Source organism: Aphelocoma coerulescens, chromosome 28 (genome assembly GCF_041296385.1).
Source record: "Aphelocoma coerulescens isolate FSJ_1873_10779 chromosome 28, UR_Acoe_1.0, whole genome shotgun sequence".
Lineage (NCBI taxonomy): Eukaryota > Metazoa > Chordata > Aves > Passeriformes > Corvidae > Aphelocoma > Aphelocoma coerulescens.
The window spans coordinates 5,885,508-5,898,869 of NC_091041.1; the positions used below are offsets into that span (position 1 = coordinate 5,885,508).

A 13,362-nucleotide genomic window follows, 5' to 3' on the forward strand; every position below is an offset into this window, starting at 1 on the left:
GACCCTGCCCGCGGCCGCTGTCCCCTTGTCCCCATCCCGCGGAGACGGCACCGGCTGTGCCCGACCCCCCTCCCAGCCCCGCAGGATGCCCGGGGGGGGCCGAGCCGTGGGGCCCCGCCGGGCTCTGACCCCGGGCCGGTGGCTGCTTCCTGCCCTGGCTGCGCCGCGTCCCTTGGGGACAGGGAAGTGTCTGCGGTGACCCGGCCGGTGTCGCTGCCGGAGCCACGCTCAGCTACCGCCGCTTCCTTTTCCTGAGCTGCAAATAACAGTGAGTCACCCCCCCCGAGGGGACATCGCCACCGCCATCCCCACCGAGGGGACACTGCCGGACCCCCCGAGGGGACACTGCCACCGCCATCCCCAGCGAGGGGACACTGCCACCCCCGGCCCCCCGAGGGGACACTGCCGGACCCCCGAGGGGACACTGCCACCCCCATCCCCACCGAGAGGACACTGCCGGACCCCCCGAGGGGACACTGCCACCGCCATCCCCAGCGAGGGGACACTGCCACCACCCCCGGTCCCCCCGAGGGGACACTGCCACCACCCCCGGTCCCCCCGAGGGGACACTGCCGGACCCCCCGAGGGGACACCGCCACCGTCATCCCCCCCAGGGGACACTGCTGGACCCCCCGAGGGGACACCGCCACCGCCATCCCCACCGAGGGGACACTGCCGGCCCCCCGAGGGGACACTGCCGGACCCCTGAGGGGACACCGCCACCGCCATCCCCACCGAGGGGACACTGCCACCCCCGGCCCCCCGAGGGGACACTGCCGGACCCCCGAGGGGACACTGCCACCCCCGGACCCCCGAGGGGACACTGCTGGACCCCCGAGGGGACACTGCCACCCCCGGACCCCCGAGGGGACACTGCTGGACCCCCCCGAGGGGACACTGCCACCCCCATCCCCACCGAGGGGACACTGCCGGACCCCTGACCGCCGCTGTCGCCATTGGGATGCTCCCTCCTGGATCCCATCCCGAGGGCTCCTCGCAGCCTCCCGGGATCCCGACAGAGGTCCCGTTCCCCCTTTGTGCCATCCCCAATTAACCGCCGCTGTAATTAGCCCCCCGCTGTAATTAACCCGCCCCCCCACCGTGGGAACGCTATTCCCAGCTCCCCGCCCCATCCCAAACCTTTGTGGGGCTGCGCTGGGCCCACGCGGATTTGGGGTTTGGGATTGCTGAAATCTGCAGGAGGGGACAAGAAATTTTGGGGCGTGAGGCGCCGAAATTCGGAGTGGGACAAGAAATTTGAGGGGAAACCCAGGGATTTTGGGGAAAATGCTGGAATCTGGGGGAAATGCTGGAATTTTGGGGGGGTGGGAAACATCTTCAGTGTCACCTACCAGAGATCGGTAGCGCCTCACCGGGACACTGGGATGTCACCGCTGTCCCCTCCAGGGTCAGGGGGGCACGGGGGGATCCCCCCGAGGGGAAGGGGGGGTTCGGGGAGGGGGGGCCCGGATGCGGCGCTGCCCTTTGCACAGGATACGGCCGCAGGAAAATCCAACTTTCCTGGAAACCCGCTTCAAAGCGGATCCAAGGATGCTGGGAAGCCGCGGCAGAGCAGCTCCCGGTATCCCTGTCCCCGCTGCCTTCCCACGGTGGCTTCGTGCCCGCGTCACTCGGTGCCACCCCCGGGCCACCATCGGGGTCCCCTCCATCGTCCCATCCCTGCCTTCCCGGCGGCATCGAATTCCCTGGAGTTCCCGTGCCGGGGGTGGGAATTTTGGGGTGGGACACAATTCCAGGGGTGCGCCGGGCACCGAAATGGGATGGGGGGAATGGGATCCCGGGGTTTTTTTTTCCTTCTCCACTCCAGGAACAACAATCCCAGCGCCAGCGCCCTGAGAACCCGGCGGGATCGAATTCCTTGGAATTCCCGTGGCGGGGGTGGGAATTTCGGGGCGGGAGAAAAATTCCAGGGATGTCCTGTGCACAGAAATGGGATGGGGGGAGTGGGATCCCGTCATTTTGGGGCGGGAGAAAATTCCAGGGGCGCGCCGGGCGCCGAAATGGGGTGAAGGGATGGGATCCCAGGTTTATTTCCCTCTCCACTCCAGAACAACAATCCCAGCGCTCTGATAACCTGGCGGGACCATTCCCTGGAATTCTCCCGCCGGGTTGGGAATTTCGGGGCAGGAGACAATTCCAGGAGAGCGCCGGGCACGAAAACGGGATGGGGGGAACAGAATCCCGTGGGTTTTTTTCCTTTTTTCCTTCCCCACTCCAGGAACAACAATCCCCGCGCCAGCAGAAGCTGCGCCCTGATAACCCGGCGGGTCCTCGGGAGCATCCGGCCCAGCAGGAAAGAGCCCGGCAGGAGGAAATATTAAATCCCGGGATACAAACACCGCGTCGGGAGCAGCTCCGCCCCGCCACGATCCCCCCACCCCCCCTAAAAAGCGGGGTCGCGGCGGGGTGGGGCGGCCAGAGCTGAAGCGAGGATGGAGAAGAGCAGCTTCGCCATGGCCAAATTCGGCTTGGAGCGCAAGGAGGCGATCCCGAAGCGGGATTGCGGGTTTTACGTCAAGTACATTTTCCTTTTCACCTCGCTGATCCAATTCCTCATCATCCTGGGGCTCGTGCTCTTCATGGTGTACGGCAACGCCCAGGCGGGCACCGACACCCACCTGAGGCTGCTGGAGGAGCAGGTGCAGAGCCACTACCGCAGGATCGTCGCCCTGGATGCCACCAAGGCCAACCTGAGCCGCGCCCTCAACGCCACCCTCAAGGACAAGGACAAGCTGCAGGGGCTGGCGCTGAAGGTGCAGAGGGAGCTGGAGAAGTGCAACAGCAGCCAGGCTTCCAGCAGCGTCCCGCAGGTGAACCCCGGGATTCGGGCAGGGATTTGGGGCTGGCACAACGCTGCTGTCGTCCCCTCCTCGTGCCCCGCGGGTCTCGGCGGGGTGGTGCCAATGTGAAACCCCCCCCCCCCCCCCCCAGCCCCAAATCCCCACGGGGGGTTTTGGCCGAGCGGGTTTCAATCTCGGGGTCCTCGTCCTCCTCATCCTTCTCTTTGTCGTCCTCCCGTTCTCCTGGAGCTCTCCCGGCATCCGTGAGGTGGTGCCGGGGGTCCCTTTTGGGATTCTCTGACCCCTCTCCTCTTCTTTGTTCTCCTCCTTTTCTTCCTCCTCCTCCTCCTCCTCAGCCCCTGGAGCTCTCTCAGCACCCCTGAGATGGTGCCGGGGGTCCCTTTTGGGATTCTCTGACCCCTCTCCTCTTCTTCCTTCTCCTCCTTTTCTTCCTCCTCCTCCTCAGCCCCTGGAGCTCTCCTGGCATCCGTGAGGTGGTGCCGGGGGTCCCTTTTGGGATTCTCTGGCCCCTCTCCTCTTCTTCCTTCTCCTCCTTTTCTTCCTCCTCCTCCTCAGCCCCTGGAGCTCTCCTGGCATCCGTGAGGTGGTGCCGGGGGTCCCTTTTGGGATTCTCTGACCCCTCTCCTCCTCCTCCTCTTCCTCACCCTCCCGTTCCCCTGGAGCTCCCGCAGCACACGGGAGGTGACATGGGGGATCCTCGGGGGAGGTTCTGACCCCTCTCTTCTTCTTCCTCCTCATCCTCTCCAGTCCCCGGAATTCTCACAGAGCCCACAAAGTGATGCCGGGGGTTCCTTTTGGGATTCTCTGACCCCTCTCCTCCTCCTCTTCCTCCTCCCCAGCCCCGGCGCTCTCTCCGTTCCCTGTGGGGACCTGGATGAGGCCGGGGGATGTTCTCGGGCTGTTCTGACCCCTCTTCCTCCTCTTCCTTGCCCTCCTCCTCCTCCTCCTCCTCCTCAGCCCCTGGAGCTCTCCCAGCGCCCCTGAGATGGTGCCGGGGGTTCCTTTTGGGTTGCTCTGACCCCTCTCCTCTTCCTCATCCTCATTTCTCCTCCTCCTCAGCCCCTGCTGCTCACGAGGTGATACCAGGGGAATCTTTGTGGGATCCTCTGACCAACCCCCCCTTCCTCCTCCTCCTCCTCCTCCTCTTCCTCCTCATCCCCCAGGGTTCTCCTCTTTCCCTGTGGGGACCTGGCTGATGCCGGGGGGTGGTTTTGGGATGTTCTGACCCCCCCCTCCTCCTCCTCTTCCTTCTCCTCCCCCCCAGCCCCCGGAATTCTCACAGAGCCCACGAAGTGATGCTGGGGGGTCTTTGTGGGATGCTCTGACCCCTCTTCTCCTCCTCCTCCTCGTCCTCCTCATCCCCCAGGGTTTTCTCCATTCTCTGGGGGGTCCTGGCTGATGCCAGGGGGTGGTTTTGGGATGCTCTGACCCCTCTCCTCCTCTTCCTCCCCCCAGCTGCAGGAGGTCGTGTACCTGCAGGTGAGGCTGGCCGAGTGCCGCCTGACCAGCGCCCTCATCAACACCTCCTGCAGCGGTAAGAGACCCCCCCGAAAACCTCGGGGACCCCCTTCCCACCCTCCTGGGGACCCCCAGCACCCCCCGAGGACCCCCAGAACCCCATTCCCATCCCTCTGGGGACCCCCAGAACCCCATTCCCACCCCTCTCGGGACCCCCAGCACCCCCCGAGGACCCCCAGAACCCCATTCCCACCCTCCTGGGGACCCCCAGAACCCTCTTCCCACCGTTTGGGGACCCCCAACTCTCCCATCCCACCCTTCTGGGGACCTCCAGCACCCCCTTCCCACTCCCAGCATCCCCTTCCCACCCCCTTCGGAACTTCAGGACCCTCTCCCACCCTTTGAGGACCCCCCCCAACTCTCCCCTCCCACCCTCCTGGGCACCCCCACCCCTGTGCCAGGCAGAGGCGTCACCCCGAGCCATGGGGTGGCACCCGGGGGGAAGCCAAACCCCCGTCCCCCAACTCTCCGTGCGCTCCCCCCCAAGCCGAGAAGCTGCAGCTGCAGCGGCAGCTGGACCAGGCCACGTTATCCAAGAAAAACCTGGAGGAAAGCGGCCGGCAGAGCGAGGCCACGCTGGCCAAAGCCACCCAGGACAGGGACAGATGCCAGCAGGACCTGCAGAGAGCCAAGACCATGGGGGACTTCAGCAGGACGGAGCTGGAGCTGCAGAGACACGAGTGCCGCTCCCTCAAGGGTGACATGGGTGACAAATTCCAGAGGGTCACGGAGCTGGTGAAGCAAATCCGGTGCAGAGAGGCCGAGGACGAGCTGAGGCAGCTGCAGGAGCGCACGGAGGGGCTGTTCCGGTGGCAGCAGGAGCGCGACGCCCGCTACATCCACAAGAACACCTGCGAGCTGAGCGTGCAGCAGTGCCAGCTCAACTGCTCCCGGGAGATGCAGGAGCTGGAGAGGAGGATCCAGGGCCTGGAGAAGCGGGAGAGGGACGGGGTGGAGGAGAGGAGGAAGCTGGAGGCGGAGAAGGAGAAGCTGGGGAAGGAGCTGGAGGAGAAGAGGAGGGCGGCGGAGGCGCAGGCGGAGGCGCTGAGGGAGCAGCTCGGGGTCTGCATGGGAGCCAAGGTGGGGACGTGGGGACAGCCTTGGGGACATGGGGACACCCATGGGGACACTGGGGACATGGGGACACCCTTGGGGACACGGGGACATGGGGTATTGGGGACATGGGGACAGCCTTGGGGACACTGGGGACATGGGGACACCCTTGGGGACATGGGGACAGCCTTGGGGACATGGGGACATGGGGTACTGGGGACATAGGGACACCCTTGGGGGCACGGGGACATGGGGTATTGGGGACACGGGGACACACTTGGGGACATGGGGACACCCATGGGGACATGGGGACACCTATGGGGACAGAGGGACACCCATGGGGACATGGGGACAGCCTTGGAGACACCGGGACAGCCTTGGGGACACTGGGACACACTTGGGGACATGGGGCATTGGGGACATGGGGACACCCATGGGGACATGGGGTATTGGGGACACGGGGACACACTTGGGGACATGGGGACACCCATGGGGACAGAGGGACACCCATGGGGACATGGGGACAGCCTTGGGGACACAGGGACACCCTTGGGGGCACGGGGACATGGGGACTGGGGACATGGGGACACCCTTGGGGACATGGGGACACCCATGGGGACACAGGGACACCCTTGGGGACATGGGGACACCTATGGGGACACAGGGACTTCCATGGGGCCCTGGGGACACGGGGCATTGGGGCACCGGGGACATGGGCACTGTGCCACTGCTGACCAGTGCCACCAGTGACTGCTGCTTGACTCTGAAGGGTGCCACCCTTGCCCGGTGCCCCGCTGACCACTGCCCCCGCTGACCACTGCCCCCGCTGACCACTGCCCCCGCTGCCCCCCCAGATGCCCCACCTGGACCTGCTGGGCTCGCGGGTGCCGGGCAGCGCCGGCCGCTTGAGCTCCTTCCCTGGCACCGGCTCCTACATGGAAATCCTAAGGAACCCGGCGACCTTGGGCACCATGGGTGAGTCCCTGGAGGGACTGGGGGACACTCTGCGGGGCCACCGTGTCCCCCTGGGTGCCCATCCCAATGCCAATGCCAATGCCAATGCCAATGCCAATGCCAATGCCAATGCCATCCCACCAGGAAAGAAGAACCTGGAGGAGCTCCAGCGGATGCTGCAGGTGATGGAGCAGTTCACGGCCACCCTGAAGAACCCCAGGTGAGGGGACAGAGATGACACAGGGACCCCCCCCGCGGGCTGCCCAGGGGTCCTGGGGGTACCAGAGACCTGATCCCATTTTCCCACAGCGGATAACGCTGGAAAAACGCATGGAAAAACCAGGAGCCGCCCAGGAGGTGCTTCCCGCAGCACGGATGGCAACCCCCGGCCCGAGGGCCACCTTCCCTTTGTCCCCGTGTCCCCAAACCCCCCGCCCCGCCGCGTGTCCCCCCCTCAGATGTATCCCCGCCTTCTGGCTGGAGCGGGACAACAGCCGGCCCCGAATTTGGGGACAACTCGCCGCACGTGTGGATGGAAATCCATGGAAAAACCGGCGTGGCGAGCGGGAATTCCATGCCGGCTCCGCACAAGGGTGGGAAACGCCCGAGGACGAGGGACAGGGATGTCCTTGTCCCCAAGGACGAGGGACTGAGCTGGCCCCCAACACCCCCCCCCCCTCCCCGGAGCGGGGCAGGGATTCATTCCCGGCCGTCACTCCGGGATTTATGGCCGCGCTTCCTGTGGAAAATCCTTTTCCTGCCCCGCCGCCTCTGCCCGCACGCCAGGCGCTCCCTGCCAGCGCCTCGGCGCCACCGAGGGCTCCCGGAGTGTCCCTTGTCCCCTCCCCGGCCCCCCTGCGCCATGCCAAGTGTCCCCCCAAGCCGCGTCCATGCCGGGATAAGGGCGCTGCCACCTCCTGCCACCCTCCCCAAAAGGGATGGCGATGCCACCGCCCGGCCCCGGGAAGCGCCCCGTGGCCGGATGGGGTCGAGGTGACAAAGGTGACAAAGGTGACAAAGGTGACAAAGGCTCACGGAGGGTCCGGGGCGGGGGGAGCGACTCAGCACCGCCAGAGGATTTCCTGGAGTTCCTCCATGGATAATCTCGGAGCACCAGGCGCTTCCCGAGCGCGGAGGGTGACACGGGGGGTGTCCCCAAGGAGCGGCCGCTTTTGGGGTGGGCTCAGTAAAACCCCACATCTCCCACGGCGTGGGGGAATTCCATGGGTTGGGATGGATCCCGGCGGTCCCAAACTCCCCCCACGGTGCATCTTTAGGGTGTGAGGGGGGGGGGTTTGGGGCACAGGGATGTGCCCCACGTCAACACCGGGGATGGGGACACCCCAAGGCGGGGACACCCGGGGTGGCTTTTCCTTTCCAGCTGCTCCCGCTCCGTGTTTGTCCCTCTGGCCAGGAAATGGGGCTTTTCCCGGGTTTTTTTTTTCCTCACATTCGGGGCTGGCTCCACGCTCCCAAACACGGCCACCAGCGAGGCGACACCACCAAAGGCACCAAAGGCACCACGGTTTAATCCCGGTGACACCACAACAACACCGGAGGGGGGGACCCCACAGCGAACCCCCCTCATCCCCCATCACTTCCCAACACAAAAATCCCTAAAAATAATATCCAGGACATCCTCGGCGCCCACGTGCCCGGTGATCCTGCCCAGCTCTCGCCGTGCCAAGCGCAGCTGCTCCGCTGCCACCGCCAGGTCCCCGCTGTCCCCGCGGCCGAACCGCGCCAGCGCCGCCGCGCAGGCACCGAGGTGGCGGCTGTGCCGGCTCTGCGTCAGGCTGGGAGACCCCAAAAGGGGATCCCCGCACCTGGAAAAGCGGCATCACCCAGCCTGGAGCGCACCGAAAAACCCGGGGTGAAGGTTTGGGATTCCCCCTCCCTCCCGCCGAACTCACAGCTGCGCCAGCTGCTGCGCCAGCAGCTCCAGGAGCGACTCCAGCCCCTCGCCCGTCTTGCAGGACAGGAGGGTGGCAGGGGGCTCAGGGGGTGCCCGGGCACAGGCGGCACTCAGGGACCCCCTGAGCCCCCCCAGCAGGTCGGCCTTGTTGAGCACCAGCACGCAGGGGGTGCCCGGGGGCGGCTCCAGGGCGGCCAGCGCAGCCCGCAGAGCCCCCGGCGCGGGTGACACCGAGGTGGCATCCAGCACGGCCAGCACCAGGTCAGCGTGGCACAGCCTGGGGACACGCGGCCACGTCACCGAGCTGCGGGGTCACCCCAAAACCTCCTGCCGGCTCTCCACCCCGCCACCCCGAGCCTCACCGGTCCCGCGCTCGGGTCACCCCCTCGCGCTCCACGGGGTCGGTGGCCGCGCGCAGCCCCGCGGTGTCGCCGAGCACCAGCGGGTACCCGCCGATGTCCAGGGCCACCTCCAGCACGTCCCGCGTGGTGCCCGCCGTGGGCGACACGATGGCGGCCGGGCGCCGACCTGGGGACAGCGGGAATCATTCCCTGGGGAATTTTGGGAGCGTTATCCCGATCCCTCCACGCCTGGTCCCCACTGTGGGTGACCTGGGGACAGCGGGAATGATTCCCTGGGGAATTTTGGGAGCATTGTCCCAAGCCCTCCATGCCTGGTTCCTCCTGTGGGTGATCTGGGGATACCAGGAATGATTCCCTGGGGAATTTTGGGAGCGTTATCCCAACCCCTCCATGCCTGGTTCCTCCTGTGGGTGACCTGAGAACACTGGGAATAATTCCCTATGGAAATTTTGGGAGCGTTATCCCAACCTCTCCATGCCTGGTTCCTCCTGTGGGTGACCTGGGGACATCAGGAATGATTCCCTGTGGAATTCTGGGAGCGTTATCCCGATCCCTCCACGCCTGGTTCCTCCTGTGGGTGATCTGGGGATACCATGAATGATTCCCTGTGGAATTTTGGGAGTGTTATCCCAACCTCTCCATGCCTGGTCCCTGCTGTGGGTGATGTGGGGATACCAGGAATGATTCCCTGGGGAATTTTGGGAGCATTATCCCAACCCCTCCATGCCTGGTTCCTCCTGTAGGTGATGTGGGGACAGCGGGAATCATTCCCTGTGGAATTTCGGGAGTGTTATCCCAACCTCTCCATGCCTGGTCCCTGCCATAGGTGATCTGGGGACATCAGGAATGATTGCCTGGGGAATTTTGGGAGCGTTATCCCAACCTCTCCATGCCTGGTTCCTCCTGTGGGTGACCTGAGGACACCAGGGATGATTCCCTGTGGAATTTTGGGAGCGTTATCCCGATCCCTGCCATGGGTGACCTGAGGACAGCAGGAATGACTCCCTCTGGAATTCTGGGCATTCTCCTGGCTCCCCCCACGCCCCACTCACAGAGGAGGTTGAGGAGGCTGCTCTTGCCCACGTTGGGGGGTCCGGCGATGACCGCTCGGACCCCTCCCCTCAGCAGCTCCCCCCGGCGCCCGTCCCTCAGGTGGCCTCGGATCTCCCGCTCCAGCGCCCGCACGGTGCCATCCACTGTGGGGACACAGCCTCGGGTCACCCCTACCTGGGGGACAGCACGTCCTGGCCCCCAAAATTTGGGAGAAAACCCCCTGGGAGTGGCCCCATGTCCAGGCCAGGGGGACAAACGCGGAGCTGGAGCGGCCGGATGGGAAAAGCCACCCCGGGTGTCCCCATTTCCGCAGTGCCACCGGGCTCACGGAGGTGGCACGGGGACAGCAGGACCTCACCTTGGGACAAAACCCCTTCCTCCACGTTGTCATCCTCGCTGAAGTCGATGAAGGCCTCGAGGTGTGCAAGCGCCTGGGGTTGGGGTGGGAATCAGCGGGGACAGCCCCGAGCTGTGTCCCCGTGTCCTCCCCCCCCACAAGGCGGTGGCCACGGCGGGAGGGCTCGGTGGCCCTGCAGGTGGCCCCACCTGGGTGAGGGTGTGGCTCCAGCGCTGGTAGAGCTGCCCAAGGTCCCCCTCCATCTGTCTCAGGGCCTGGCGCCGCTGCGCCTCCGTCTCGGCCCCGATGAGGTCCCGCAGGCCCTCGGCCGCCGTCAGGTCCAGCTTGCCGTGGTGGAACGCCCGGCGCGTGAACTCGCCCGGCTCGGCCGGACGCAGCCCCGGCAAGCGGCCTGAGGGAGCCACGGGACACCCCCGGTGAGGCTCGGGAATCGTGGGCGTGTCCCGAGGGAAAAGGAATGGGGGAGGATCAGCCAGAAGCGTCGGGGTGCCAAAGGGAAGGGGGGAATGGGATGGGGAAAAAAGGGATGGGAGAAAACTCAGCCAGAACCCTCAGGATCCCAAAGGGAAGGGGGAAATGGGATGGGGACAAAAGGGATGGGAGAAAACTCAGCCAAAGGATCCCAAAGGGAAGCAGGAAATGGGATGGGGACAAAAGGGATGGGAGGAAACTCAGCCAGAACCCTCAGGATCCCAAAGGGAAGTGGGAAATGGGATGGGGACAAAAGGGATGGGAGGGAACTCAACCAAAGGATCCCAAAGGGAAGGGGGAAATGGGATAGGGACAAAAGGGATGGGAGGAAACTCAGCCAGCATCCTCAGGATCCCAAAATGAGGAGGAAATGGGATGGGGACAAAAGGGATGGGAGAAAACTCAGCCAAAGGATCCCAAAGGGAAGGGGGAAATGGGATGGGTTAGGACGCAAAGGGAATGGGGTAAAAGGGATTGGGGAACTCACCCAGCACCCTCAGCACCCCAAAATGAGGTGGGAAAAGAGGGATGGGGAGAACCTTACCAAGTACCCAGAGCATCCCAAGGAGCAGAATGGGATGGGAAAGGGAAAAAGGGGCAGGAGGGATGGAAAAGGGCCGGGATGGGACCGGGGGCTCACCCAGTGCCCCCGGATGGATGGCACTGGGAAAGGTGGATGGGATGGGAAAGGATCGGGATATGATGGGAAAGGGTCAGGATGGGACCGGGGGCTCACCCAGTGCCTGCAGCACCCTGAGGGGATGGGAAACGATTGGGATACGATGGGAAAGGGCCAGGATGGGACCGGGGCTCACCCAGTGCCCGCAGCACCCTGAGGGGATGGATGGGATGGGAAAGGATCGGGATACGATGGGAAAGGGCCGGGATGGGACCGGGGGCTCACCCAGTGCCCGCAGCACCCCGCTGACCACGGCGGGCCCCCCGTGCACGTGCAGCTCGGCGCAGTCCTCCCCGGTGAAGCTGCGGGGCCCTGCGGGGACACAGGGCCGGGGTGGGCACCCGGCACCTCCCAGGCAGCCCCTCCCCATGTTTAGACCCCAAAGCGGGATTTGGGAAGCTTCAGGAGAGACCCTTTCCCCAGCAGCAGCTCTGTAGGATCGCTGCGCAGGGGCCGGGCAGTGACCCCAACCCCAAACGGGTGCCGGGGTTAAGCCGAGGGGGCTGAGCCCTGACTGTGCCAGACCCCAAGACCTCCACGGGGCACTGAGCCGCCCCTAACCCATCACCAGACCCCAATCGGTGTCCCCCCAAACCTGGGAACCACACCACGAGGCCGCGGTCGAGGGTCTCGGCGGTGTCGGGGTCGCGGATGCGCCGCAGGGCCAGGACTCGGGCTGGCGGCACTTTGGGGGTGCCGGTGAGGCTCTGTAGGGCTCCCCGGCTGCCGGGGCCGCTGGCACGGATCACGGCCACCCCACAGCGCCCGGGGGCCGAGGACAAGGCGAAGATGGTGTCACCTCCCCCCGCGGAGCTCAGGGGACGCGTCCACCTGCGGGATGCCGGGGTCCTTATGGGCACCCCCGGCTGGGGCACAGAGGGGGCAGGGGCACCGCGTACACCCAGGGAGCCTCCCCCAGGTGGGACCCCTCCTCCCCAGGTGGGACCCCTCCCCAGGTGGGACCCCTCCCCAGGTACTTCCCTCCCTGGCTACACCCCCTCCCCATGCACCGCCTCCCCACGTACCCCCCATCCCACGGCCCCCAAACCGCCCCGGCTCAGCCATTCCCGTGGCTCCCCACCCCACAGGCACCGCTGTGCCCCCCGTGTCCCCCCTCTGTCCCCGTCACCTGCCCCGCGCCGCCCTCACGGCCCCGCGCAGCGCCATCACCGCCCTCCCGCTGCCCTCAGCGCGCCCGCCTGGCCCCGCCCACCGCCGCGCGCCATTGGTCAATCCTCACCAAGGGGCGGGGCTAACGCGGAAATCCCGCTTCTGATTGGTCATCCTGCGGCCACGGCGAAATGCCTGCCTCAGCGCGCCGCCCATTAAAGCACGCTATTGGTCAATATCCGCCGAGGGGCGGGTCTAACGGCTCAACACGGCTTCTGATTGGTTAGTGAGCCAACATGGCGGCGCGCTGGCTGAAGCCGCCAGGACGCGGCGGTTCCGCCCGGCCCCGCCCGGGGGTCCCCGCGCGTCCCCTCGGGGTCCCCCTGCCCGCACTCCCACCCCGAGGGGGCTGCGGGGCTGCACCCCACCCCTCCTCCGTCCCTTCGAGGCGCTGCGCTCCCGCTCCGAGCTGCTGCACCCTAAAAATCACCCCCAGCCCCTCAGGGATGTCCCCGTGTCCCCGCTGAGCTGGCGGCTCCCCAGCTCAGAATTGGGGGGATCCCCCTCATGACAATTGAATTGGGGGATCCCCCTCATGGCAGAGCCCACCGCTGCCCCGTCCCTTCTGCACTCACTGCTGTCCCCGTGCCGGGCGGGGGGAGGTCCCTCTGTCCCCACCCTGCGGCGTTCTGGAGCCCCCGGGGGGATTTGGGGAACCCCTGCCCACCCTGCGGGGTCCCCTCCGCTCGGCACCCCCGCACCCCCGGGGCTGAACCCCGGCTCCGCACCCGCCCAAACCGGAGCCGCTCCTCCCCCGGGGAACCCCAATCCCGGGGCTCCCATCCCGGGGGTCCCACCCTTGCGGAGGGGTCGGCACTGACCCCTGGGTTGTGGGGCTGGGGGGGGGGAATCCCCCAAAAACGCCCCCAAAAGCGCGCGCCGGGAGGGACCCGCGGCCGCCCGAGCCCGCAGCGCTCCGTGAACCAGAGAAATGATCCGGGAGCCGCGTCACGGCTCGGCTCGGCTCGGCGCGGGTCCTCGTTCCGCGTCTCATCCCGCCCCTGAAT

General features: G+C 66.2%; 2 protein-coding genes across 2 annotated transcripts; one reads left to right on the plus strand and one right to left on the minus strand.

Moving 5' to 3' along the window:
- The first annotated feature begins 2,408 nt into the window (after window positions 1-2,408).
- On the plus strand, window positions 2,409-6,856 carry PLVAP (plasmalemma vesicle associated protein). Its single transcript, XM_068997228.1, has 6 exons — window positions 2,409-2,831; window positions 4,278-4,356; window positions 4,828-5,420; window positions 6,248-6,368; window positions 6,492-6,567; window positions 6,657-6,856. Exons 1-6 carry the CDS (start codon window positions 2,454-2,456, stop codon window positions 6,661-6,663), a joined length of 1,254 nt encoding a protein of 417 aa, XP_068853329.1. The 5' UTR covers window positions 2,409-2,453; the 3' UTR covers window positions 6,664-6,856.
- Window positions 6,857-7,858: 1,002 nt separating this feature from the next.
- On the minus strand, window positions 7,859-12,376 carry GTPBP3 (GTP binding protein 3, mitochondrial). Its single transcript, XM_068997227.1, has 9 exons — window positions 12,315-12,376; window positions 11,781-12,016; window positions 11,411-11,497; window positions 10,224-10,426; window positions 10,036-10,108; window positions 9,677-9,820; window positions 8,625-8,790; window positions 8,261-8,539; window positions 7,859-8,173 (listed from the first exon to the last, which is right to left on the minus strand). The coding sequence occupies exons 1-9, from the start codon at window positions 12,350-12,352 to the stop codon at window positions 7,942-7,944; spliced, it is 1,458 nt and encodes a 485-aa protein (XP_068853328.1). The 5' UTR covers window positions 12,353-12,376; the 3' UTR covers window positions 7,859-7,941.
- Window positions 12,377-13,362: the final 986 nt, after the last annotated feature.

Excerpts from the sequence above, each read along its gene's own strand:
- PLVAP (XM_068997228.1), top strand. The coding sequence starts at position 2,454 with ATGGAGAAGAGCAGCTTCGCCATGGCCAAATTCGGCTTGGAGCGCAAG. Across the intron at positions 5,421-6,247 it reads GGGTCTGCATGGGAGCCAAG|ATGCCCCACCTGGACCTGCT; the intron begins GTGGGGACGTGG and ends CTGCCCCCCCAG. Across the intron at positions 6,369-6,491 it reads GGCGACCTTGGGCACCATGG|GAAAGAAGAACCTGGAGGAG; the intron begins GTGAGTCCCTGG and ends CCATCCCACCAG.
- GTPBP3 (XM_068997227.1), bottom strand. The coding sequence starts at position 12,352 with ATGGCGCTGCGCGGGGCCGTGAGGGCGGCGCGGGGCAG. Across the intron at positions 10,427-11,410 it reads CGGGGTGCTGCGGGCACTGG|GCCGCTTGCCGGGGCTGCGT; the intron begins GTGAGCCCCCGG and ends TGGCTCCCTCAG. Across the intron at positions 8,791-9,676 it reads CAGCCTCCTCAACCTCCTCT|GTCGGCGCCCGGCCGCCATC; the intron begins GTGAGTGGGGCG and ends CGCTGTCCCCAG.